This window comes from Pyrgilauda ruficollis, unplaced genomic scaffold, assembly GCF_017590135.1.
Source record: "Pyrgilauda ruficollis isolate IOZ18807 unplaced genomic scaffold, ASM1759013v1 scaffold34, whole genome shotgun sequence".
NCBI classification, from domain to species: domain Eukaryota; kingdom Metazoa; phylum Chordata; class Aves; order Passeriformes; family Passeridae; genus Pyrgilauda; species Pyrgilauda ruficollis.
Window position 1 is genome coordinate 1,643,940 of NW_024524822.1, and position 27,762 is coordinate 1,671,701.

Consider the following 27,762-nt stretch of genomic DNA (forward strand, 5'->3'; position numbering starts at 1 on the left):
GGACTCCAAGGCCCAAGGCACCCGCGGGTGCCCGGCCGGCCCCGCCGCGCTCCCGCCCCGCTGTCCCGTTGCCGTAGCGACGCCTCCCGGCGGCCCCGGCCCGGCGCGGCCGCTTTAAGAGCGCGGCGCCCGCGGCCGCCCCCGCCCGNCTGCCCGGCTCTCAGCCCGGCTCCCCGCGGGACGGAGCGGGGGCGGCGCGGCCGCTGCGGTCCTGCCGCTGCGGTCCTGCCGCGGTCGGGGCGCGGGGCCGCCCCTGGGGCGCCGCTTGCTGAAGCCCCGCGGAGCTCCCGGTGTGCCGAGGGTGCCGCGGACCCGCTGCGGGGCTCGGTGGGTGCCGGGGCGGTGTCCCCGCTGGGCCGGGAGGGGCCGGGCCGGGGTCCCCGGGGTGCCCCGGGCTGTGGGCGGCCGCGCCGGGCTCGGTCCCCGCGGAGCCCCGAAGCTGTGGGGGCGCTGCCCGGCACCGCGCGGGGCTCAGGCGGGGATGTGCCCGGGAGCCCCGCGAAGAAAAGCGAATGCCGGGGCTTTGTTCGGCCTCTCCGCCCCGCCGGGAGCGGCCCCGCGCCCGCCCGGGGGTTCCCGGCGGGGTGCGGGTCCCCCCGCCCCGCTCCGGCCCTTCCCGCCGGTGCCTTGTGGGTTCCGCAGCCGGACCCGTGCCCGGCCGGTTCCGCTGCCCCGCCGGCGGCTGCTGGGGCTGTGCGAGGTGGGAGTGAAACCTCGGTGCGGTGCGGTCGGGTTTGTTCAGCTCGGGTCCCGGGATCTGCTTCTTCCTTGCAACTTTCAGAGTTGGGCACTCGTGCTGCCTCATGGCTCGTTTGCCTGGGGCTTTTCCCCCTGTGAAAAAAAGAGCTTTCCATTTTTCTTTTCCTCAAGCGGACCTCTATATGAAAACTTTGCTTTTAAAGTTTTATTGTAGCCTTTTTGGTTTATGCTACTGCTTGTTTGTTGGTGTGTTTCCCCATCCATTTTTTTTTTTTGTGTTGGATGCACTGTTCCTTTGGCTTCTCTGCCTTGCAAATACTCTTTAATGGAGAGGTAAGATGGGGGAAAGATAAAATATGAGAATCTGGAACTGTTTTGTGTCAACTTCTCTAATTGAAATGTTGTAAGCCAAAGGGAAAAAAAAAGGGAAAAGTGATCAAGTGGAGCTCAGGGCACTTTGCTTTGTTGGAGGCAGAGAGGAAAAACTTATGAGGGAATGACTGAGATTTTGTTTCACTTTATTTCTCTTCTTTTGAGGCTGAAAGATAAACAAGCATTTTGAAATGCTTTGGTTTAAAATGCCAAGCTCTTCATTTTCTCTTCAGCTGACTCCATTAAAAAAAAATCTTAAAAAAAAAAAAAGTAGAAGTAGCTCTGCAGTTGCAGAGCCAGCAGCAGTGGTGTGTGTGGGCAGAGAGGCCTTACTGCTCTTCCATCAGCCGTTCCTGCCTTGTCTCTGTGGACTATAAAATTAGAAAGGCTCCGATGTCCATTCAGTCTGATGTCTGGGTAATGTGGGCTGTGGAAATCAAGAGGAGCTCTCTGTGAATTAACTGCTGTGCTGCTCGTGGCTTGCTCAGCCTGTGGGTTCTGGTCTCTGGAGTATAATTAGGAAAGTAATTGTATTTTAAGAAGCCTTAAATCTATTATCCATGTGTGTGCTTGTCCCCTGGGCAGGTATCAGGTGGTGTGAGCTTTTTTTTGCTGTGAGCAAATGATCTCTATCCTTCTGCTGGTCACAGGCTGCAGTCTGACATTTGCAGCATCTTAGAACCACTGAGTTTGAGTTGGAAAGGATCTTTGAAGCTCTCTTAGTCCAGCCTTCCTGCAGTGAGTAGGAATAGAGTCAACAGTCCCAGGTTGCTCTAAGTCATGTCCAACCTGGCCTTGGACAATTCCAGGGGTGGGGCAGCCACAGCTTTTCTATGCCAGGGCTTCCCCACCCTCATTTCAAAAAAACTGCTTTCTCACATCTAATGTACATTAGAAGCTTTACCCCTTATCCCACTTAACTTAAAAACTTTAAAACTTCCAAAAGTGAGACCTGAGGCTCCCTGTGCTTTTGCTCCCCTGGAAATGGCCCAGGTCATCTCCTCCTTCCCCAGAGCTGTCTCCTTGCCTGTCCTAGGAGTTTTTGCCTTTCCAGTTCCAGTCAGTGTCCAGGAAGGCTTTTATTTGTTGCATCTTTCCTGAATTTGCTTTATGTGCACACTGAGAAGCCCGGCCATGGAGAGCACAGGTCTGTGGTGAGGGATGGAGAGCCAAGAACAACTCCAACTGGCTGTAATTGAAAACTGTCAGCTTTGCAGCGAAGGAGGATGTTCAAAGCATGTGGCTTGGGTAGCTCCTCAGATAACACTGAGTGGAGAATTGGATCTTCAGTTCTAAAGAAAGTCTGTCCAAATCCTGGGGAGTTCTGTTGGGGAGCTCAAAGGTGAGACCGTGGGCTCTGGATGGATTTCCTTCAGAGGTGCTGCTTGGTGCTGTCCTTCTGCACCATCTGCTGTGATTGCTGTTCTGGAGATGTCCTAAAGTGACTTAGAATATCCAAGTCATGGTGTCTTGGAGAAGGCTGCTTGTTCCAGGTTTCTTGCCCTTCCTTCCCTTCAAGGTGGCTGTTTCCTGGGAGGTTGGGTGCAGTGGGTGTCTATGCCCTGGAGGGACCAGCAGAAGGTTTTTGGGTGACCAGCAGAAGGTTTTTCGGTGGCAGAAGAGCAGTGTGCCTGCCCAGGTGTCAGGTGCATTGGGAAACTCTGGCTGGGCTGAGGCAGCATGGGGCAGGTGGGGGCATGGGGGAGAAGCCAGGAGGGGATTGGAATTTGGGAGAGAGGCAGTTCTAACAGGAAGCAAATGCTCACCGTAGCAGTAAACAGCACAGAATAGCTGCTTCTGCCCAGTGTGGGTGAACTTCAGGCAGTTCCTCGATGAGCTTGTGGGTGAAATTCCCTGTTTCATTCCCCAGTGTGCTGCCATCCTCCTGCTGGGCTGTTGTATTTGCTGGTGTTTGCCAGACGTTGCCTAAACTGCTCTTAAACTGCAGCTGTTTTTGCAGGTTCCCAGTTACTGCACAGTTGTTCTTACTGTGTTTATTTTAGTGGTTATAAACTGATTTTTAAAAAGGATTTGGAACTTGAGCTGGAAAGTCTCCTTTTTCTTCTTCTTTAATGATTTGGTTGAGGAGCTGCACCAGAGGAGCCAGCAACTGAACCCTTTAGTATTACTCCCTTCCTTTATACTTTGAATTTTCTGAGCCATGGTTTTCTAGGAATTTGAGGGCAGTTGTCCTGTACCTTGATTTTAGTAGTGAACATCAGGTTGGGGTTGGGGTGAGGGGGGTGCCTACTCTTAATTTCATAAAATTAGAAATTTGGCTGGAGAGTAAAAAGTTCGAAGGAGACTTTTTTTATTCCCCTCATAATGTTTTGTTTAGCCTAAATGTTTGCAGTCAGAGCTATGTGTTTCTTAGAGACACAGAAAGCATGAAGCTTTTTCAAGGCAGTTATTGCAAATTGCTGTGAGCTTCACAGTGTCATTTGGAACTAGAAGGTGCCACCATTGACCAAAAAAGTTGCAGCCTGACTGTGATCCTGCATTGTCCAGGGCTAAGTCCCTCATGATGATTTGCACAGCAGCTTCAATAACTATGGGCTGAGGTGTTCACCCTAATCGTTATATAAAGTAAATTCCTTACAGAAGTTACTTTATATGTATAAAGTAGCTTTTGTAATGAGGGAGAACCCAGTGTGATTAACTTTTCCCTCTGTTCTCATGATAATAAATATGTGTTGCCTGATCTTTGTTGCCTTCTGTTTGTTTCAGAACAGTTACTTCTGCAAGTTGCACTGAAAATAGGTGCTGGAAGTGGTGAATAATCACTTCACTTGGAATAATCCAGAGCTGAGAAGAGCCAAGGGCTCAGTCCTGTGGATCTCTTTTGTTAGACACAGGCTGGCTTTCCCCCCTGCCTCCTGTGTTCGTGCTGAACATTAAACACTGATTTCTATGCAAGAATTTTAAGGAAAGTCTTTCAAAGCACTTGAATGACCGGCGAGGGGCAGCTGGGAAAGGGTTGCCTGGGAGATGCTGCTGGGAGCAGCTGAGGCAGGGTGTGACAGCTTGGAAGGAAGTGAAGAAGGCAGGATGCTGCTCTGATCTTCCCTCCCTCCCTGCTGAGTGCGAGAGCGGTGGTCCTGCTTCTGGGAGCTCGGGGGATGCAAATGTGACCCAGTGTGTGAGCACAGCGCTCATTCTGCTTACCACAGTGCCCTGGAGAGCCAAACTGGGAGTGCAGCCTGGGAATCTAATGCTGTGCTTTGTCCTACACTCTGCAGTGCAGTTTCCTCAGGGTTTTCACTGGGCAGTAAAAGGTGTTGCCATCTGGACATGTTGTAGCACAGGAAGCATGTAGGGCTCCTGCAGCATCTCCAGAAACTCTGGTAAAATTCTGTTACATCACTTTGAGCAATCTCAGGACAAAGCTGGCATTCCAGGGAGTTTATTGCTTGTTCTTTACTCCTCTGCAGAGCTCACACTGTACTGGTTATTCCTGTCTTCTTGCATGCATGTCTTGGGTCCCTGCGAGAACTGTGAGGAAATGCTGAAATACACATCCAGAAATTCAGAGGATATTCTGGTTTACACATTGAGATGATCACTGTTGCATGTTTAATGAATTGCTTTTCTGGACGCTGCTCAGTTTGAATCTCCGAGTTTGTCCATGCACTCTTTCAGTGCCTGCTTGTGATGAGTTTTGCTTGAAAATGTGAGTGTTTTCAGGCTGTGGACAATGCAAATATGATGCTGCAGTTAGGTGCTGGCAAACTGTCCTGTCTGCAGTTGTGTGGGAGGAGAAATGGTTTCTTGGTTGTGTGACCCCAATGGGGAGAAGAGCAGCTGAGGTTTAACAAAGTGGTTAAAATCATATAGGCCCCCAAATCCTCCAGAGACTTCTCTCCTTTCCTAGAAGCTTCCTTTAACAAGCTGATTTCTCAGGCTGATTGCTTGCAGATGAGATCATGCAGTGTGTTTTGCAGGGAAAGAATCTGAACTTCGACTGGTGAGCCAGAAAGTTTTAACACGCGAGTCACATGCCCGGTGTCCTCATGGCACACACAGAGCCCCAGAGGCTGTGACAGGGCGAGCTCAAGGTGGCTTTGTGCTCCAACAGGAGCTTTCTGAGCACACAGAATACCCAGGGATGCTCCCAAGTGCTGGGGCTTGCTGCTTGGACAGCAACGGGAGATGATGGCAAGGAAGTATTTCATCTTTCCTGAGCTCTGTTTCTCTCTTTAGTGTGTGTGGGGTTGGGATAAGCCCAAGTGAGGGAAGGCTCTCATCTGCCTTAATTCCACAGACGTTTTGCTGCTGGCTTCAGCAAAGGAATTTATGTAGGATTGATGATGTTTTTTCTGTTAATGCATGAGAACATTCTGAACAGGGAAGACTTGATGGTAGTGTTCTGCTGCAGAGGATCCCAGCAATCTCTGTCTTACTCTCAAAAGGGATGCTGGTTTCCATTTGTCTTGATGGCAACTGGGTTACTCTTCCAAAATAATCGCAGCCATCATTTGAGAGTGTTGAAAATTAAGCAAAGCTCTTCTGAGGTGATGTTGGGTGGTGTTCCCAGCATAGGGTGCTTTTGTTGCCAGTAGCTTTAAAGTACAACCTGTTCTCACAGGCAAGGTAGGAAGGTGCCTTTCTGATGCCAGAGCCTCTTGGTGCCTAAAATCACTTTTTGCCAATCACAAAGGCATTAATTATGCAAAAATAGATTGGGGGTGGGTGGAGTTTTTATTGGCTGTGGAAGTAGGAGCCAAAGAGCCGCTTGATCTCAATCTCTAAAAAAAAATTAACAATGGAGTCAGACTGGGAGGGGAAAGTTTCAAATCCCAAACTTTAAATCTATCAACTTTTTATGGAACTTGAGGACAGGAATGCATAAGGCAAGATGTGTTAAAACCTCTTACTACTCCATAGCATATTGTGCCTGTGGTCTGCTCTCGGTCACTCCTGTGAGCTGTCTTTTTGAAACAAATAATTGAAAGTAGAATTTACAGATCAGCACAGGCTTGGTGGTATTTTTTTTCCTGTCATCTAAGCATGTTTGTTCCATGGGAGTTTATCAGAAGCTTCTTTCAATGTTTAATTTCACATAGGTAGAAAGTCAAGCACATGAAAGTGGAGAACTCCTGTATGTAGATTATCAAACTTCATCTGGCTTCCTTGAGAGTGTGTACTAATGCAAGTACTACATACACTAAATATTTGCTTTTTATGAGGTATTATTTTATTCTTTAGGTAAAATAGTTGTGAACACAAGTTGCTTTGGTTCTATGCCCTTACTGGCTAATAGTCCCTTCTTTTGATGGCAAGGACTGGTAGAACATTTGTTGCTCTGATGGATGGCAGTGAGGTTGTATATTTTTTGTAGCAGCTCAACCATTTCACCCTTCACTCTGCTCCTGGATGGGATCCTGCTGGGTCTGTCTTCCTGGAGCCTGGCTGATGGTCATCCCAGACCTGGCAGGGTACATGTGGGAGGTGATGATCTGTACTCTGAAAAGTGCTGCCTAAACCTTGTTTTGTCCATGAAGCTTCAAGTGTGGAGCTGTTAGAACCCCAGCCCACTCAGAGCTAATGCTTGCAGAATGCATGACCAAGGAATTAAATTGGGTGGAGTCATTCCAAAATTTGGATCTGGGGCCTGTCTTCTCCTAATGCAGCAGTTTTGGGTGTTTGCTTGGAAGTGCTCCCAGCATGGATGATGCTCTCCTGACCCGATGTGACTTTTCTTTCTTGATGTTTGGGTGCTGTGCCCAAATCTGTCTGCAGAGCTCTGCAGTGCAGAACTGCGGTGAGAAATGAACGTGGAACAAGTTGGCTCCTGTCAGGAGATGGCATGGAGATGATCAGCTCCTGTGTGCCTGGGGGGAGGGAGGAGGGACAGACAAACACAGTAAACAGTTGTGTTTCTTCCCCAGGACTGTCCTGTGTCCTGAGGCAGCCAGCTGCAGTTTGGAGGCCAGAGGAATAGGGCGGGGTATTTTCTTCCAACCAGATGAATTTGTGCTGTGAAAATGAGGAGTTAGTTCAGTTTCTCTGGGAATAGCATTTAAGGTGTTAAAACGTCCCACCCATCAGTAAGGAAGAGCTGCTCAAGAACAAGCAAATACAGCGATGGAGCCTGCAGAACACACTGCCTTTGCAGGTCTTATTTTCCCTTGAAGAATGAGAGTCTGGCATGTTTTTGTTGCATTTATCATTTGGTTGTAGTGTCCTTCATTTGTGTTACCCTCCAATGGAGGAGGCTAAGCTAGCCAAGTGTCAGGTTTTGTTGTCCATCTCGATTACTGTTATGTTATTTCACTTGTGCTTGTTTGTTTCTGCCTGTCAAAAGGTAAAAAATAAATAATTAAATACGGTAGCAGAAATAGCTGGAGTCTCAGTGTTCTCCAATAGGAAGATGTCAGCCTATGATGAGTGCTTTTCACTGAGCTCAGCCTGTTTCTGCTGCTCCTGACAAGCTTTCATCTCTTCATGCTGGGTAATGTGATCTTCCAGGAATGTTTATCTTTCATTTCTGCATTTGTAGTGGAGATGAGCTGGGGGTGCTGGGAATGTATCTCCAATGCCCTGTTGTTGTTTGGGCTGAGGTGCTGCCCTGTGCTGCTGAGGGGAACAAATCAGGCCAGCAGAGCTGCCATACAGAGCTCCCTCGCTTTTCCCTGAGTGAGGGTCTCAATGCTGTGAATTCATCCTGTGGACTTTTTGTTTTTAAATGTGTGTGTTTTGCATTTTTCTGGATTGTGATGGATATTATTCTAATAACTTCACAAAGTATCCTTCCTCTTTCCATGGGTTTGATGCCTTCTGTCTGCATAGGCTAGCAGCAGTCTTGTTTCTTTTATGTTCTGGGGCAACCTGGACAGGGCTTTACTCTTACTCTACATTTAGAAAATGAGCTTTGCTGGCCAATGTCATGTGTGGATACCATGGGTGGACATCTGGAAGGAGCAGCGCTGATGGCAGTTCCTCTGCTGACCAGCAACCCTCTTTCATCTCAGTGCCAGCAGCTGCTTCCCCATCGCCCTCCAGACTGCACTTCATGTAGACATTCTGCCTTCTTCCCAAAGACTGAACCACCCATTAGTGTGGTTCAGTCTCTGCTAAGGCATTTTTTGGCCTTCTCCCAGCACTGGAAGGACACCAAATAGCAGCAGTACTGTTGAGACCTCCCTAGAGTAAAGACTTATAGTGGGAAATGAATTTTCTAGTTGCTTCTAATGTCTTGAGAGCTATTGGCTGTCTGGCTTTTAATCTGTATTCTTGGATTATTGCAGACTATTATATTTGAATGCATGGCTGAAGTTAAATTTCCAAAAAGGCCTCTCTTGTGGTGGGTGTTAATTTGTGCAAGGGCAGTGTGACGCAGTGTGCTGACCCTGTTTGAGACCTGTGCAGTACATCAAGGCTCAGATCCTGGCACTCCAGTACTCCTGCCAGTACAGAATTAGCCCTCATTGTGTCAGGGCTGACATCTCTGCTAACCAAGCTTTTAATATTATCTGGAAGGATTACTTCAGAGAAACTCGATGCAAGCCTTCCTTGTTGGCAGTAATTACTCTGCCTCTTCTCATTTGCTCCCACAGAATGATGGAAGCATTAGGTGAAAGGATATCTGGAGGGCTCTGGCCTGACCTCCTGCTTGAAGTGGGACTGTCTCCAGCATGTGAGTGATCAGCTCAGCCATGCCTTTGTCTGGCCAAGTCTTGAACATGTTGGGGATGGAGCAGGGTATCACACCAGATCAGCTTTTGTTTGCTTTTGCTTGGAAGTTATACCTAGTGAACCACCTTGGAGAGTGGGTTATGCATTTAGGTTGGAATGACCTCATCTTGCAGGTTTGGAAACATTTCAGTGAGCTGTGGGAAATGTCCCAGTAGGGTTAATGTAATGTGTAATGGATCTAAATCCTGTTCTGTGCTAACACGGGAAGCATGAGCAGACCCTCGTGCTATTTCTGCAGGAAAAGGCAGGGATGCTGTCAGGTGGTTTTCCTGTTTGCATGGGGAATTGCAGGTGAAACAGTGCCTGTAGGACATGTTCTGTTGCTACAATGGGCTCATGGGTGTTTTCCCATTGGAATTCTGTTTGTCAGGAGGCACAGGATGAGCACCCCTGAGCATCTCTCGCCCCAAGGCAGTGTGGGATCAATGCTGGCCAAACTGACTCCACACATGCACAAGGCACACAGTTGCCTTTTATTCACCCTCCTCAGCCCCTTGCCGTGGGAAGGAGAGGATTTTCCCCAGTCTGCTGCATTTATTTCAGAAAAACTCCCATGAGATGAGTGTATGCCCATCTGAGTTACCCATCGTGGTCCTGCGTGTTAAAGGGAGCAGAACAGCTATCTATATCTGAGGAGCAAACTTGCCTTCCAACATGCCACGAGCTTCTGGACCCAGTGGGTGTCCAGGGATGGCACGTAGTCAGGCCAGACCAGGCCTGCTGCTGTGTCTGGGCTGGGCTGGATTTCTTCAGACAGAACTGTGGATTGCAACACCCCTCGTGCTTGCTCGGGCCAGGAAGCCTTGCTTGGAAGGGAAATTGCTAAGATGGAAAGAGCTGCTGAGGAGGTGGAAGCTTCCCTAGCCAAGGCCTCTTTGCTGCACTCAACTCTGGATCCCTGGACTGTGCATCCCCTTGTGCAACAGGAATTAAATGAATGCTTCATGGGCACTGGAAAGGTGATCTCCTGTGGTCTGGTCCTGGTCTTGGCACTGCCATCTGCTCTGCAGATTCGTGTTCTGCTCCTGTTGGAGTGCAAGCCAGTCCTTGTGTAGGATGAATGTGGTGTTGTGAGTGAGCAGCAGTGTCCTTGGGTGGCTAACAAATTCTCACTTGCTATGGGGCCCTTTGGTATCTTGCACATCTGAACTGCACCTGCCTTTTGTTTCCATGACAGAAAGGGCAGCCAAAAGGGTGGGAGCATGGGCTTCTGCCTGCTCTGGTTATTTGAAGATGAGGGTCCTTGCTGAGGAATCACAGAAATGTGGGGATCACTGTTGTCAGCTGCTCTCCATGTGCTCACTCTGGTCCAAAGTGCAGAGGTCAGGTTTGGGGTTGTGTGGCCAGAGGGTGCTGGAGCAGCAGCTGTAAAGGGCTGCAGGGGTGTCAGCGACAGGCTGACATTGGCTGACAGCTCTTTTGTTACCACCAGTTTTTCCATGCCCCACTTATTTTTACAGAGGTCTTCTTTGTGTGCTGCAGGGGAGGAGCTGTAGTGGCATTGCTGCCACGAGCTGAGTTCTGCCCATTCCATGGTTCAGTTGGGTTGGTGTCCCTTGCTGGGAAAATCACATGGCTGGTGCTGAATCTCTCCCTTCCTCCTTGATGAAGCTTCCAGCCAGTGCTTATGGTTTGCTTTGGTTTTTCTGCTGTTGTTTTCCATGTGTCTGCAATATAATCTCTGGTGAAGGATGCTGATTAGCTTTTCTCTGAGCTGGGTGTGGAATCGCTACTCAGACATTGGTCTCCTCAGATCCCCACAGCTTGTAGTTTTGAGATGTGATATGACAACACAGATTTATCTGGGAAACTTCTGGGAGGGAGGAAGAGATGTGGGCAAGTATCACTGTAAGAGAGAGAGCAGGACTTTGTCCCCAGCAATCCCAGGACCTGTGTAGCTCTGCTTGTCAGAATGCCTTACACCATGTCCTTGCTCCAAACTCCTGATGGGGATGAGGGACAGAAAGAGCTGCCTGCTGCTGTGGTGGGGAGGAACATGTGAAGGATAACACTCAGGGTGTTAGATACTAGTTCTTCAAGAAGAAAGGCCAGCTTTGAAAGAGGCCATGTGCCTGCTGAATATACCAACTGCTACCAGGGATTAGGGGTCAAAACCCCAGAGCTTTTTTTCTGGCTTATGGGAGTTGAGCCTTTCCTTGATGTGGCAGTGATCCTCATCTGCAGCAGGATGCCAGAGGGTTTTTGGCTCAACAGGCAGACAAGAGAAAGGCTAGAGATGTCCTGCTTGGGCTGGTCCTGGTGTCCAGGGATAGGGAGGGATGTCTGTTTGCACATAATGGTTTTCTCTGCCCCTTTCTCGTGGTTGCGTCAGCGGCGATGGCCAGGGAGAGTGTTTACAAGTGCGTCCTTGCTGAGCACTGCTCTGTGCCAGCAGCTCAGTGCTCTGGGTGACGTATTCTCTGGGCCTTTGTCACTGCAGCAACTGAAGCTGAACTGGGCTGCCCTGCTTCTCACCTGGGGTTACCCCTCCTCACCCTCACCTTTGGGGCAGCCCACGATGGGGACCCTGTTGTTTAAAAAGGGCAGATGGGAGGCTGCTTCTGTTTGGAGCTTTCCTGGTAGCATTAAAGCTCTGAGAGAGGCGTTTGGAGCTGGGGAAGATCATTGTTCCTCTGTTGCCCCCTCCCCAGCCATTCTGGCTCCTGGGAGAGGGAGCTGTGGTGGCATGAGGCCTCTGCTCCCATGTCCCAGCAAGACAGGGCTTTGCTGAGCATCTGCCTGTGTGCCCAGAAAGAGAGAGCTTGGCACAGCTGCAGAACTTTATCAGTGGGAGACATGAGGAGGTATCTGTCCCATGGCTGGGCCAGAGGTTGTCCACGTGATTTGGGAAGTGACTGAGAGGTAAAGAAGTTCTGCTCTGGTACTTGCCCTCTTGAGGACTCTGATCATTTCCCTTCAGAGCAGGAGAAGCTCCCTTGGCACAGGGTGTGTGGAATGTGGTGGAAGGTAAATACTCCCCTTGAAACCCTTGTTTTGCACCCCTTGTGAAGGGTATGTCCCACATCAGCTGTCTGTAATGTCACCACATGCTCTGTCTTGTCAGCTCTGAGCCTTCTGGTACCCTGCAGAGCAGCTCTAGTCAGCACCTGGTATGTGGAGGTGGTTTGTCAGTATTTCTTGGAAGATGTCATGTCTCAAACTTGCCCTCCTCATCATGCCCAGCTCTGCCCCACTTCCCTCTTTTCCCATGTTTGTGGCTGGAAGTGGGTTTCTTTGCAGTGGAAGGGTGATTCCAGCAGAGCTGGGCTGAGCAGATGTTTCATGGGGTAGTGGGAGTGAACACAATCACACTGGGTAAAGACAGGACAGGGCAGCAGGGTGTAAACAGAGCCCTTTCACAGCACGCTTCTGTGTTCCATCACAAGTTCCTGGAAAGGTGAAGGCGGGAGTTGGCTTTCACCACCTCTCACTGAAAGAATAAAAGCCTTTAACATTGTGCAGGTCCAGCCTCTGTAGTGGGGCTGTCCTGTGTTCCTCAACTGTGTCTGTGTTTAGCCCAAGGCCACTTGGATGATGTCCTGGTCCTGTGTGACAGGAGCTGTTGGTGCTCACAAGATCACCAGCTCCTGCTAGAGCCTTCCTGGGATAAGGCAGGTGGAGGTCCTGCCATAGCTGTGCTGGGTGGAAGGCAGGGAATGTAAGGCCCATGGAGCAGAGCCCCTGGGCAGGGACAGGAGTATTTGTGGGCCTGTTGTGCTGCTGTTGCAGGGGTGACCTGGCAGAAGAGGCTCTTGGGTGCAGTTTGATGAAGTTCTTTATTCTTGTTTGGATGTGTTGTACCCATATCACTGTTGGTAACTGGGGAAGTTGTGTGGTGCAGGTCTCCTGATATCTCCACACTGAGATTTTGTCACTTTTCCTCTGCAGGAGCCTTGTGCTGGGAACAGAGGAGGGATCTCCTTAGGTGTTCAAGGCCATTAGTCTGTGTTGAGCTCTTTGTGTAGTTGCCTTCACCTCAGTGTTAACATAATTACAGGTGTTCACTCATTTATTTTTCCCAGTGCCACCTGACTGGGGGTGGCTTGGGGTCAGCAAAAGGCAACTTCCCCATCCCATTGTGATCAGCTCACCAGTTCATCACCCACAAATTCCTAATTCCTGCTTTGCTGCTCAGCATAGCGGGTTATTTTTAAGCACAGGGAGAAAAAAAGAATTGGAAACCATTTCAGGTCATTATTTCATGTTTTGTGAGTTCACCTCTTATCTCTTGGAATGTATTTGGAATACTTCTGGGATTCACATTATCATATAGATGCCTTAAACCCAACGGATTTTGCCTGCATTGGAATAAACAAGTTCTTGTGTCTAAATTTGTACTTGGAATTTAGTATGTGCTAATGGGTCTTCATCTGTTAATTGGATGGCTCTTTTCCAAGGCCAAACAGAATGTGTTGGAGAAACAGTCAGGATGCCAGCTCTGGCCTGAGCTGGGTCTTGCTCCTTTCTGCTCCCTCGCTGTTTAGGAACCTGCTTGTTCTGAGGGAAGCTGTCCTGTGCACAACCAAAACAGGGTCTGTTGATGTTATTCCTGGTCCTTTGAGAAGATGACTTAGTGGTCACATGTGCTGCTATGAGGTCATTAGGAAGTCTCTCAAATACCCAATTTGAGAAGCAATGATGCTATTGCAGAAGTATGCTCCCTCTGCGATGTGAGATGCAAAACTCTCCCAAGTACTTGAGTTTGCAATAGCTCTGAGTGGGATCTGTTATTGTGCATATTTGGGCTCATTCCAGTAAAAAAAAAAAAAAAAAAAAAAAAAAAAGACTGTTTTCTGCTTTGCTTTATCCCTCAATTGATTAGTGGATGTGTACTGTGGGATCAAGTTACATCTCAGAGGGCATCCAGCAGTGAGCCTTTTTCTGTGCTGAACTGCTCAAGTGAGTCTGACTGCAAGCTCAGCAGTTTTCCAGCAGTGTTTTGTGCCTCCACAGCAATGTCCTTCCCCAGGGAAGGGAGCTCCTCAGATCTGTTTGTGAGTTGAGCCATTGCTCTTCCCAGCACCACAGGGAAATCAGGAGCTTTTTCTAAACCCTTGATGTTGTTTGTGTGATATGCATCTGCTTTGATGCTTTTATTGATGCCACTCCTGGACTCCCTGTTCTTGGATGTCCAGTGTTTCCTGCTGCCACAATCTGCCCTGTGTCTTGCAAAGGGAATTGTTTGGTCCCAGTTTACCCCAGGGACCTGTATCCAGCTTGGTTCCCATGTGCCATTATGTCTTCAGGGCAGGCATCCTTGTTTTGGGAGGCGAGTGCCTTGGAAGGGCATTATCAGCATGAGTAACACCCCTTTGGAGCAGGCAGAAAGGGATCTGATGTCTTCCCACATCCACCCTACTGCTTGTCATGTCCCAGCCATCTACAAGCCTTAGGGACTATCCCATCTCTCTGTGCTGATTAACTCATTGATGCATGGAAAAATTACCATGGGGGGAAAAAGAAAAGAGTTTTCTGTTCTCAGACCAGGGGTGGGTTGTGTTGCTGGGATGGGCTAGGGAGGCAGGTAGGAGAATGGGAGCAAGGTGGCATCTGACTGTATCTTCCAGTTGGGACTTAGTGTGGGCACAGTGTGCTACATGTCTGCTTCCTTTCTTCATTTGGGATACCCAGAATACCTGCTGCTCTGTTGAGGCTTTGCTGGGTTTCCTTCTGGAAGCTGCTGTAGCCTGTGGGGTTCCCCTGGATGGCTGCTGTCCCCCCTTCACCCTCCTGCTGTGGAGTCCCTGTGAGTCCTGTACCATGCTAGCATCACTTCCCACCCCGGCTCTGCTGTCCCAGCCCTGCTCTGCTGGCTCTGGGAGGAGTCCTAGCCCTGCCAGGTGTGTGAGAGAGACATTGCAGCCCTTCCCTTGCTGAGCAGCTTGCAGCAGGCAGGCTGGCACCTGCATTTCCCAGCAGGCAGGCTCAGCACATTCCTGCTGGTCTCTGCTCTCCCTGTGCTGCCATGGTTCCTGCTGGGGTTTTACCCAGTGCCCTCAGAGGTTCCTCTCAAGCCCCAGTGCCCTTCTCTCCCACATGAGCGTGTCCCCATCCTGCTGTGCCCACCAGGGCAGCAGGGCTATGTGGGCAGGGATGGCTGGGGGTGGAAGGGCTTTGCTGGGCTGTGCAGCCCAAGAGCAGTTCCGTAGCCCCTGTGCTGGCTTTGGGTGGTCTCACAGAGACTGCTGGCCCTGGGCCCAGCTGCAGTCCTGCTTGTCCTGTCACCCTGGAGCTCATCACATTCCCACTGTCACCCTTGGTAGTTATCTCCCCTGAAATGCTGCAGGCTGGTTATTTTAGTGCTTTATTTTCCCTAATTTTCTGTATTTTTAGAGAAAAGGTACAGAATGTGATGTGCAGTTCTCAGACAGCTGCGTTGGTGACCTCCACTCCTGTGGGGCCCTGACTTGAGGACAGCAGTGGGTGAGCTGTGACACCCAGAGAGCCCTGGTGCCACAGCTGGGCTCTCCCTCTTCCAGGAAAGGCTTTGGAAGCAGAAGTCCAAATGTCTGAGAAGTGCCTGGGGTTATAATAATTCTGTTGGACTTGCTAATAAGTAACTAGTTCTGTCTCTTTTTACCTTTCCTGGTGGATGGCACAGGCTGGGGGAGGATGAGGATGAGCAGTGGTGATGTTCCTGCCGGGATCCTCCTGCCGAGCGCGGGCAGCTGTGCTCAACCAGAAGGTGCAGGCTGGCTCTGCAGCCTGGCCTGCCCCTGGGACTACACGGGCCCTGCTTCCTGAGCAGGAGAGCTGCTTTATGTTGTGGTTTTACTAAATGAATTCAAAGCTTGGCCTTCCTCCAGGCAAAGTCTGGGCCAGGTGCCAGCGGAGCAGCCCCCAGGGAGAGCACTGGAGCAAGGAGGGGCCAACAGCAGGGAAGAGCAGAGGAATCCAAGAAGGCAGATTTGCCTAGAAAACAGCTCTGTTTCCATCTGCTGGGTCAGGAGTTGCTATAGGAACTGGGATGATAGAGGCAGGGCCATCTCCTGGGCCTGTCTGTGTGTGCAGAGGGAGGGAGGAGGGAGGAGTTACTCAAGTTTGAACATATCATGTGTGTGCTGGTGGAAAGTTGCAAGGAATGTCGAAACTACAGCCTGGCTCAACCTGTGGAGCTCCAAAGAGCCGTAGCAGTTGTTCCCTGTGCTCAGCAGGCCCTGGCAGAGGCAGGTAGGGTCCTTCCCGCTTAACCTGGCTCTCAGCTTGGTGTCAGCTCTCTCCCTTCTCTCCTCTCCTGTTTCTGTCCTGGGATAAAGCCTTTGGAGGCTTGCGGGGAGGGTGGAGGAGGTTTGTGCTGGGCGGTGAAGACTTTTCTGCCTGGCAGGGAGAGGGTGGCTCTTTGCAGCCCGTTTTCCCTCCCACAGCTCCAGAAGGGTTCCCAAATTGTGGGCATCTCCTCAGGGATGTGTGCCTGGGCACCTCTGGGACACGCAGGGTGTTCTGTGGGCACAGATGTGATCCTGGCTGGGGTTCTGGGCAGAAATGGTTTCTGGGGCTCTCAGGGGGTGTGGGCAATGTTCGAGCTCTGAGAGGTGCCAGAGCTGAGCTGGGACAGATGTGGAAAACTGGAGCTGGCAGCGAGTTCTTGTGGGCAGTGGGAAAGTGAGGGAATGTGCTCCTGTGCCCTAGCAGCTCCTGCCCCAGCGGGTTCTGTGGGGGAGCATTCCGGTGTTCTCACCTCTTCTCCCGAGGAGAGGCACACCCTGTCCCCTTCTGAAGCACCTACTGCAGTTTTGGTCACTGTTAAACTTTCTCGGGCTCCAATTTACCCTGAAACATGGGAGTATGAGTATACAGGAAGGTGCTCCTGAGAATCCTCATTGTTAGGGTTAACCATGGGGCTCTCCAGTAGCAGCTCCTCCAGATAAAATCTTATTTATTTCCTCAGTAAACCCATTTTTTTCAGGTGCTGAGAACTTTACAAAATAGTTGTGTTTCCACCAAGAGTGTTCAGGGTTGCTCACTGCTCCACAGGTATTTCTTTAATAGGTTTGGCTGAAATTTCATCTGCTCTTTTTGTGTCACAGAGGATAATCTCTTAAAAAAAAAAAAAAAAAAAAAGGTGGGTAGGTGGGTAGTGTTGTTTACACCTCTGAGAAGCTGCACAACTGCACAATAAGCTGCTGAAAACTGAAATGTGATCTCTATCCACAGAGGCAGAGCTTGCCAGACTGGCTGGGATCACAGCCCACCTACTCAGGCACCCATCTTATCACAGGCCCAGGAAAGCCCCAGAGCCTGAGTGCAGCCAGCTGTGGAATAACCTGCCCGTGCAGGAGATAACCCTCTGCTCACATTAGTTACTGCTTTGCTTATGCCTGGCTAGAGGAAGATTTATCTCCAGTGTGCTTTCAGTCTGTTAATGGAATCGCAGATGTTCTTATTATGGAGATCTACTTCCAATATTTTATTGAATTACTCCCACATTGCTCTGTGGCAATATGTCCCAGAGGCTCAATGCACATGGTATGCTATGGAATTTCATTTCCTCTGTTTTAATTTGTTGTTTTTTAATTTCAGTTCATTTTCAGTACGGAAAAGAGGTAAATGGGGTCCTTTTTTTTGGTTTAGGCATCACTGTTTTACATGTTTCTTTTTTCCTTTCTCATCTCTTGCCTTGCTGTTTCTCTTGCCTTTGCCTCAAACAATACCATGGTTTTCCTACTGCTACCTGCCTTGTGTGTAATTGCTAAATATTATTACATCTCTGTGGACTTCTGTTTTTTGTTGTCTCAAGAAAATTTAATCAGAATTGGTCATTCTGCCTTGCCCAAGCTGTGAAATCCTGCTCGAGATTTTTTTCTGTTCTTGGCTTTTCCTTTGTTTATAAGCAGAACATTTGCTTTGATTACTTGAGATACATTGTGGTAAGCAAAGATCTTCTTTGAGCTGTTTCTGGTCATGGTAAGTATTTTGTTGGAATGTTTAATTAATGGTACCTTCATCTTTGTACATGGGAAGTTAAATTTTATCTTGCAATGCTGTACCAGTAAATAGCAAACCCAGTGCAGCATGGTTGGAGCTGCCTGGAAATCCTCCCTGGAGTCTCCAGGCTTGGTGCTGTGTTTCAGGTGATGTGTGAGTGTTGCCACTCACTGCTCCCATCTCTGCCAGGCACTTCATAAATTAAACTTTAAAACCACTTTGGGTCGTAAACAAAGTTTGCTGAAGCCAAATGCAACAGCTGTGTGTACCCAGACAGGGCTGCCTTGGCTGGAGATTATGCTCAGCCTCTGGAGAAATGGTACCCACTGAGGTCACAGCCAGAATTGTCCCCTCTGGCTCCTGGGGTGCTGTGGGAGGGCTGGAGCACTTCCCACTCACTGCATTTGCTATTTGGAGTTATTGCAGTCTGTGGAATGCAGTGAAGGATGGTAAGTTATGCTTCTTTCTGATATTGGAAAAGCTTCTTCGAGTCTGGTATCTTCCTGTGGCTGTAGGGCATGGCTCTCCATTTTTATTAACATTTTTCAGTGCCACTGGAGCAGAGCCCATAGTGCTCCTCAGGCAAAGGGCAGGGGCTTTTTGCCAGCTACAGGTGCTCTGAGTTTTGTTTTTACAAATATGAAGAGAAATTGCAATACTCATAAAATGTAGCTTTTGATAATATCAGCATTTGTGGTGATTTGAGAGAGACTAGAAGGGCAGTTCAATTAGTAGATGTTCCAAAATCCTGTTTCTGGTTTGATTTTCACTGAACTGTCTCAGAATTTGGCTTTCACCCTTGCAAAAATCAGCATTTCTCAGGTACTATGTGCAGCTCTATGCAATGGTTTGCTTCTCTTCTGGTTTTGCAAAGAGCTTCCCCCAGTAATCATGTTTTAGCTTTTAAATAGGCTCAACTATGAGCAATTTGCAAAACAAAGGTTGTAGATAAGGACCTGTTACTGTAAAGTCGGTATGTTTGAAGGTAGGCAGTTGATAAGGAAAGCTAAAGATGACTGAAAAAGCACAGCAAATATATCATGGGGCAGTGAGAAATAATATCTGTAAAACAAAATAAATTTCATCAGCAGTGCTTATATTGTTGGGAAAGGTTAAACCCAACTGATTGCTGATAACAATGCAGAGAAGTAAAACATTTCCATTTTTGTGGAGAAGATGGATGATCTCTCGGAATACCTCCCATTGCACTGGTAACCAGGGAGGGTGTTAAACCCAAGATAACATTGCAGAGTATTTTGAAATTTGAGCAACTGGAACCTGTTTGTTTAAAACAAATTGGCAAAGCAGCTTTCTGAATCCTGGCTGCCAATTTGTAATAAATCTGGGAAGACCAAAGGAGTTCCAGAAGTTGGGGAAAACATAAATGTTGTAGCAGTGTTTTAAGATGGAGAAGGGAGCAGGTAACCAGCGGGCAGTGGAGACCAACCTCTGTCACGTTAAAGAAGGAGCATGCTCAGCAATCCCTGTGCTCTGATGGAATGCAGATCATGTCCAAAAAGAAAAAAAACACCTCAAATTGTGGGTTTAATGAGATTTCTTGCCCTGGTTGCCAAGAGTAGCTGCACTGGGATTATAAACCTGGATCCTGAGGGATGAAATCCTGCTGTTGACCAAAGGCTGCTGCTCCCAGGAGGCAGAAGAGGCTTTGCTTTGGGAGCAGGACTGTGTTGGATCCCCTGGGCAGGGGCTGATCCTTGGCATGTCCTTCATGCTTTCCTGCTTGCCTCAGCACTGCTGCTGGGCTCTGAGCTGAGAAACACCCACTGGGCAGTTGTGGGGGGCTCTGATCCTTATCCCCAGCCCTGCCTTTGCCCTGTGCCAGGGTCTGTCTTCCTGTCGCTGGTCAGTGCTGTGTTGAACGAGCTGATTTAGAAAGTGCCACCTGATACCCCTCAAAAATAGTCACCAGTGGGAATGTGATCCCTGCACTCCGTAAGCAGAGGCTGAGGAGCTGTGCTCTGACATCAGTGTGGGGCAAACTCAGCTATTCCCTAACTTCCCTGTGAACAAGCCAGTGGGAGTCATGGCAAAATCTGACTGGAGCTGCCTCACCACCTGGAGGGAGCCTCTGCCTCTCCAGGGAGAAGCTTGGGAGCAACTATTAAGTGAATTATTACTGAATCTTGGTTCCCTGAGCAGGCTGGTGGAGTCAGGGGGGTCAGCTGGGGCTAGAGGAGGCTCTGGAATACCCAAAAGCAGATTATCAAGGAGGTGCATAGCAGGAGGATTGACAGTGCTTGTCAGATGAGATAACAGGAGTTTCTGCCTTGGGATAAAGAGGGATAAAGTTTTCCTTCTTCAGACAGCTGAGCAGTGGGAGAGGCTGTCCAGAGAGGTGGGGGGAGCCTCCATCCTTGGGGGCTTTTAAGACACAGCTGGACAAAGCCCCGTGCAGGCTGCTCTGAAATTGGTGCTAACCCTGCTTGGAGTGGGAGCTGGGATTAGATGCTCTCCTGGGGATCTCCTCCAGCCCAAATAATTCTGCAACTCAGCAACCTGATCTCCTCCTGAGTGCACGTTAGAGCACAGTTAAGTAAAAGGTTATGTTGGAGCCCCCTGAGAACGGGGAGGGAGGAAGGTGGTTTAGATTGAGTGCTCTTAATACCCCATCTGTCATCTCTGTGGTTAACATGTCGTGGGGCTGGTTGCTATGTGAGACTTTGCAGTGGAAGATTGCAGGTCTTGAGAGAACTGTTGCTGACTTTTAGTTGATGTATTTTAAGGATTGTTAAAAAAAAAAAAAAAAGCTGGAGAGAGATGCCAGTGTTAAGGAACAGTGAAAATGTCAATGTGCTGAGTGCTCCTTGGGCCTGTCAGGGTGGGAAGTAAGCTCTGGAAGGGGACAGTAAGAGACACTGCTGCTTGGGCAGGGACAAGGGAGGTACTTGGAACTGCTGGTTTGTGCAGTTTGTTTTCCTGCCACTTCTGTCCTACAGACACAGTGGTACTGGAGCCTCTGCAGTTGAGGGGATGTGTATTTTGGAGGGTGTGCTGGAGGCTCCCCTGCCCCTGCTGCTGGGTGGGGGGTTCCTGGGGAATGGCCATGTCCTGAGCAGAGCCCTGGCAGGTGTGGCTGGATGGTGGGAAGAGCTTCCAGGTTCCTTGGTTGAGATGAGCACAGAGTTCCTGTGCCCTGGGTTGGGGCGGGGAAGCTTTGGTTTTGGCTTAGCTGAGCTAAAACCCACCTTGTGGTGCAGTGAATTTGCTTTTCTTTATCTTTGGCCTTACCTTTCTAATGGTTTCTAATTTTGGCCTTGTTACATGGATGGATTAAATGACATTTAATGCATGATCATTTATCCCCAAGTCTGGTTTTGTGACAGAAATGCTCTGGGCAATTTCACAAACTGAGGACACCCCACTCCTGTAGGACTGGCTGACAGGCAGTGGGAAGGTGCTGGAGGGTTAATTGGTCTTGTGCAGAAACTCCAGCATCTCTCCAGACTGTGGGTGAGGCACTGCCTCGTGTTTGAGTCCATGGGCAGAAGTTCCTCCCTGTGTTACATGCTCCGCTGTGGGTGACTGCAATGCTGTTTTTCTCCTAAAATCTAGCAGGAGTGAGGTGTCACTTTCTTCATAACCCCATTAAGATGTTTGGCTACAACATGGAAAACAAGGCTCAAACCCTCCTCAGCCTCAGGGCAGGCCTATTCCCCCCTCTCAAGAGGGTGACCACAAAGTACACCCAGTCCTTGGTGTTCCCATTCTTCTGCCACTGCCTCAGACTCAGCTCTGCGGTGTCCCTGTCCCCACCCCAAGTGCCACTCCTGAATGTTGTCCTTTTGGTCCCACACTCATGTCTCTTGTGACAGGTCTCCCAATGCCACCTCAAAGATGATGCTGGAGCCTATTCCTGTCTCAATTCCCTGTTCCTGTGACTTATTTCTCACATGTGTCTTAATTAACCCAAGCCTTCACCTAAAATCTGTTTGCTTTTATCTGTCCAGCGTTGTTGCTGCTCTGGACATCACTTAGAGGTGAAACTATTTCTGCCCAATGTCTGTGTTGCAAACACTGCAATGGGTTTCTCCTCTTTCTGACCATCTCTGTTGGTGCCTAAGTCCCAAATCTCCTGTGGCAGCCTTGCACTTCATGCCAGAGTCTTGCTGGCCCTGCCCAGCTCCCCTGTCACTCTGACACAATGATTTTTGGTGTCACTTTTGGCATTTGGTTTGTCCAGGTGCCATCCACGTGTCATGTAGAGACCTTTCCACTGCTGCCTGGTTGATTGAATCCAGGGAGAGAACCACACTCAGAGCTCACCTGAGGGGAAATTTGTTGCCTAATTTTCACAGGGCTCCTGCACAAGCACCATGGCTTGGTCCATCCTTCATCCTCCAGCAGTTCTGTTGGAGTTGGTGGCCATGTTCTCTGGCCAGCAGCCCTGCTCTGTTTTTTCAGTCTTGTGCCAGTATTTGAATTGTAAGCTAAGCAGAACATTTAAAAAAGTGATCCGAATTATTTCTGCTAAGCGTTTTCATCACCAAATTCTGTTTGGTCCAAACCAGAGCTGCATGTGCTCCTGGGGAAGGCTGCTGGGGCTGAGGTCTCTCAGATTAACTCTGAGGCAAAGAGAAAAGCTCTACCATTGTTTTGGAGCCAGAAAGATGGAAATCACACTTCCCAGCCTCTTATTTCTTCAAGCATCAGATATTGCCCCAATTATTAGCTTTGCTTCTTCCCCATTGAATTCCTTTAGGAATACTAAGACATGCCATCCACTCCTCCTGATTGTTCCTGGACCTCTTCTGAGGATGCTTTGATTCAGGATAGCCCCTCCTGTTGTACACAGAGCTCTGTGTGTGATACACTCTGTGTCTTGTGGAGTTTCTTGGTGTGGCTCTGGGCATCTGGGATTCCTGCAGCAAACCCTCAGGTCCCTCTCTGGGGTAATGATCTGCAGAGGAACCAGTTAAAACAAATTCCTGTTTCAGTTGGGATCTAGAGAGGCTTGCAAACATGCCAGACCTCTGTAATGGATCTCTGGAGGGAGAACAGGGCCTGGAGGAGCTCCAAGTCCCACCTTCCTCATGCACATCACTGAAGAACAGCTCCCTCCTGTGCTTGCTGAGCCTTTGCTGTGCCCTGGGTCACAGCCAGCTGCTCCTCTGTGGAGGCATGGACTGGCTTTTCAGGCATGGTATCTGCTGGGTTTATTGGGGAAAAGTGCCCTCTTTTGCATTTCTTGGTGAGTTTTTCAACAAGTAGATTTTTTTTCCACTCTCCCAATGATTGTAACAGGATTTTATTCTCCTGCAGCCAGCTGTTAGCAATTAGCAACTTGATCCAGTCGGGCCTGGGAACAGAGTTTTAACACTTTCTTGCCTCTCAGAGGATATTGCTAATCCTGTTTTTACTGGTTTCAGGCTTGTGCTGTAGTTTTGGCACTTGGTGTGTATGTGTGGGTGGGGTGGGAAGATAGGCATGAGTACAGCAAAGGACTAATGCAGCTGAAAGAAAAGTATTGAGCCATTTACACAGAAAAAGTCCTTAGTAAGATGATTCCCAAGCAGTTTGTACAGAGGGTTGTATTTAGTAGTAATTCCAGTGTGTCCTAGCTCTGGGAAGTGTGCAATTTGGGAATCCAATCCACTCTTGGATGAGATTGAGACTCAGCACCAACCAACATCAGTAGTTCTTCAAACAGTGATTTCTGCAGCTGGAGCTCCTGAGTGGGGCTGAACCTCCTTCAAAACGTTTCACCCTCTGGGGGGTGAAAACCGCTCTTGCTGACCCTGCTTGGCACTGCCGCGGCTGGAGGGCACTGAGGGCTGGGAACTGGCATTGTTTGCTCCCTCTGTACCTCACTTCTCCCAGGACTCACTGACATGACAGGCACTTGGGTGATCCAGCCCTGGGAACCACATGTGGTGGGAAAAACAAACCCAGCAGAGCCTGAACCAGCTGCTGAGGTGCCTGTGCAGGGCTGCACTGCTGGAAATAGTTCACCTGTGCCACACACAAAGGTGAGAATTCATGGTACCAAACTGGGGGAGACAGGACTAGTCCAGACCAGTCTTTTCTTCTGCCAGCAATGGAGATGCATCCAGAGAGGATTCATCCTGCTTGTCTTGGATACCCTTTAGGCAAGGGCCCAATTCAAAGCCAGCTTTTGTAGGCACAGAGCTGCTGACAGGTGAGCTCTAGATCAGCTCTGGAGCTTCCCTTTCCTCTCCTGGAGGCCAGACTGGCCTCTATGGCCACATCTTCCAATTCTGGCTTGCAGTTCCCCTGAACCATGCTATTTTTGTGAACCTGATGAGGTCCATGTGCCCATCAAGTCCTGAGAAGCCCCTGGTTCTCAGGGTGGCACCTACACCTGTCTGTGCCCTCCAGTTTGTACCTTTTCTCCAGTGCTGGTTGCTGGCCGGGTGGCAGGAGCTGAAATGGTGCTTGGGCATTTCTGTGTGACTTCCCTTGTCCCCACACCTCATTCCTTCTTTCCTCCTGATATTGTACATTCTTATTTAACCACCTGAATGTGGTGATGATGTGACTGGCTCTGTGGCAGTACAAAAGGTGTCATAAGACAAATGGACACTTAGCTTATGGTGCTTGTTCAGATGAGATAATGGAGCTGTTTGTGGTGCATTTATTCAGTTGCTGTGACACTGGTGGCTGTTGTCATTTTGAGAGAACAGGGAAGAACACAGCACAACTATTCTGTTATCAAAGGAAAGTCCTCCTGTAAAGTCTCAAGGTGAGCCCCTCGCAGTGCCTGCAGCCCATCCCAGCTGGGCTGTGAGTGCTGTGCTGATGGCAGAGGATGGATGATGCCAAGCTCTTGATCCTCCTTTGCTGGGCTTTTGGACCAGATGGGAAACAGAGGCATTTGAACACTTGCTGGTGTCAGGGGCTGCTCTCATTTCTTTCTTGTTCCAGCAGTGGGGCTTGGGCCCTCAACCTAACCACAGTCCCTATGTCAGTGCTTTCCAGCCATCCTTCCACTTTTTCCTTATGTTAGAGAGAAATCCCTGCGTGCTTTGGTGGAGCCAGCCTGAGTCTTGAAGCTCACACAGTTTGCCAGGCTCTGGAGGGAGGATGAGGGTGTGCAGTCTGTGTGTGGTGTCATTGGCCATTTGAGGGCTCCTTGTTGGCAGCTTTTGAACATGCAGCTCAGAAGTCACCTGGGACACATCTCCAAGCTGCTGTTCTCCTTCCAGGGCCTCCTCAACAAGCTCTAGTCAGTGGCTGTGGGAAATGAAATAGTAGAAAATTCTTAAAACTTGATAGAAAGTTTACATAGTATGTGTTTGTATGTAGACTTTGAGATATGAAATATTAACTTAGAAATACTATAGAATAAGACAGATACTGTTGAGAGAGAAATGGAACTAGAAACAAGTTTCAAAGGGTGGTTTTGTAAATAAGACTATATACTTTAGAGAAATAGAACTATGAAAGATGTATTGTAGTAGGACTAACTAGTAGGGGTAATTTTAAATTATTAGTTTTAAGGTATTTATAGCATAGTGTGATTAAAACTGATAGGTTAAGAAATGTCTATAATATAATTGCAAAATAATTAACTTCTAATTGTTATAGCGTGACTTATAACATCTGTATTGTATCACCCTTCACATGAGACTAAAAATAGAATAGAAATTTTAAAACACCTCTCAGTTGCCCCATCTCTAGGTCAAAAAAACCTTAATCCAACAAGTGGCTGGTTCAGCTCAGGCACCCACAGTGAAGGATCTGCCCCTGTGGTGCAGCTGATCTGGGTCATGGCCAGGGCACCACCAGACAGGTCTCTGCTGAGTTCCCATCATCTGCTGCAGAAAAGTGTCTCAAAGCCTTGGTGTTGGTGACATGTCCCTTTCTCAGGTCCTGCCACAGGACTGTCTCCCTCAGTGCTGAATTCTCTGCAGTTTCCTTAGCAGGTCCTGCTTTGGGAGCTCCCAGGACACCTTAGCAAATCACCTGCATAAATTTACACCCACCAAGTCTGTCTTCAAACTCCACCCCAAAACTTCTCTACAAAGTCTCCCTGCAGTTGAGTGCAAAAAGTCTCTTCTCTGTGGGAGTTGCAGTCTGCCCTGGGATGGTGGGAATTGATGTGTTTTCATCAGCAATTACCTCCTTCCATTCCAGGGGGAAAGGATGGCCTGGGATGCACAAGCAGCTGCAGAGTGCTTGGTCAAAACCTCTTCTGTGGTTGCAAGACTCTCCTGCTGAGGTCTGGGCTTGTGCTTTGCTTTTGCAGGCTCACCACAGGGGATGCTGTGGGATCACAGCCCCTTCCCAGCCCTGGCTGGGTGCTCGTGTAGGAGCCAGGAGCAGGCTGAAGCAGGAGGGACCTGGTGATGTTAAGGTGTTTTTTGGTTGCCTGGCTGGGCACAGCAAGGCACAGCCACCCAGCATTAGCTCCCCCTCCTGCTTGTGTGTTTGGCTCTCTTCCCAAGAAGGCCCTCAGTTGTTTTTCAGGCTCAGAGCCATCTTTTCTGATGGAATCCAGCAGGGACAATGGCCAGTAGCTTATCCTTAGGAAAGAGAATAAAAACAGGGCAAGCTCCAGTGATTCTAACCCTGATTTAGCTTCTGGGCATCCAGCAATCTGCAGCTGGGGGATTTCCCAAGCCAAAGGTTTTACCTTTGGATTTAAGGAACTGTGTTCCTTGGGTATCCACGGCAGCTCAGGGCTGTGACTTGTACAGTTTAGTTATGTTGGCTGAAAAAAGAGGCTTTTGTTACCAATCTCTGAGCTAATGGCATCTGATGCTCCTGCATGCATGCATGCATTGGCACAATGGTGGGCCGTTTTATAGCCTCTCCTCCTTCACTAACAAATCCCAACATTCAGTGTTGCCTTTTTACTAAAACTTTGAGGATTCTTGAGCAAACAGCTTCGTGTCCTGGCAACTTTACATTTATTGATTTGTTCTGTTTTCTTTTCTCCTGGCATTCCATTATGAGACATAGCCTCTAACCTGCCTTCTGTAAAATTATCCTCCAGGATGGAGCCTCCCATGGCTCTTGGGAGTGAATGTGGGCACAAAGAATTCACATAACTGCTGATCTGACCTCCTGTTCCTTTAGGTGTTATCGTGGCTTTTCAATGAAATTGCCAATGTTTAGGCCTTTGCTATTTTCCTTGTTTCCAAACAGGAAATGAAGTGTGCTTACCTGTGTGAGTGCACATGCACTTTTGGCAGCAGTGTGGATGTGCAGGGAGAGATTATTTTCACCCTGCTCTGGACCTTTATCTTAAAGCTGTGTGGCAAGTTCCAAGGTGCCCGCTTGGCTACTTGGTGCCAAGGTTTAGGTGGATAAAGCCTACTGGGGAGCCTGGTTGGACTGCCTAGGTTCATTTGTAGCTGCAGTTTCGCTGTTTGTTAATTTAGTAAGGAAAGTGAAGTATTGATGAGGGAGAGATTACTTTGCACTGGACTTGCTTAATTGCAGTTAAAAGGGTGCATCCATCCACCCAGGAGTCATGGCAGCTGAGGGCCTGGAAGATGGATTGCACTGGGAGCTTTAGGGGTGGTGTAGACAGTCAAGTAAGTGATCATTGGTTCCTCTCTGAGCCTCTGATCTGGTGATGAGCAGAGCAGGGCTGAGGTCAAAGGCACTCTTGAAGGCAGGGAAGATTGCCCAGCCTGTCACGAGGCAATGACACAGAGCAGCCCTGCAGCACAGAGCAGTCCTGTCTCTGGAGGACTCATCCTCTCTCTTTGCTTTGTCTTTCAGAGATGTAGATGGCAGCTGCTGCCTTTGAAGGACTCGTCTGACCCTGTGCAGCACCTCCAGTTGCTACCATGATCTTCTGCATGCTGCTGCTGGCCTCCCTGCCTGAGCCCTCTGGCACCGAAGTCAACCCTGGTAGGGAGCTGCCAGGCTGGGAGAGGACTCATCTCCCACCTTCTGTGTGCTCCTTCTCTCCTTTCTTTGCCTCTTGGGGGGATTGAGTGTGAAGGCTGCATGTGGAGATAATCACTGACATATTTCCCAAATGTCCTCTGGACTGAGATATTCCTGGGCAGCTGTGCTGGAGTGGGACACTCCTGCCAATCTGAGGAAGGCCCAGGCACATGGACATCCTCCTTTCTC

General features: G+C 49.0%; 1 protein-coding gene across 2 annotated transcripts in view; it reads left to right on the top strand.

The window, feature by feature from the left end:
- The first annotated feature begins 213 nt into the window (after positions 1 to 213).
- The window catches only part of LOC121357547 (discoidin domain-containing receptor 2-like), a 57,727-nt gene continuing 30,178 nt past the window's right edge, over positions 214 to 27,762 (top strand). The window contains exons 1-2 of one of the 2 annotated variants that reach the window (XM_041474935.1): positions 214 to 327; positions 27,403 to 27,534. In XM_041474935.1, the coding sequence (XP_041330869.1) occupies positions 27,471 to 27,534 (64 nt within the window). In that variant the 5' untranslated portion in view covers positions 214 to 327; positions 27,403 to 27,470. Of the gene's footprint in view, positions 328 to 15,810; positions 15,937 to 27,402; positions 27,535 to 27,762 lie in introns of those variants that run through there. The other variant, XM_041474936.1, reaches the window with a different exon arrangement.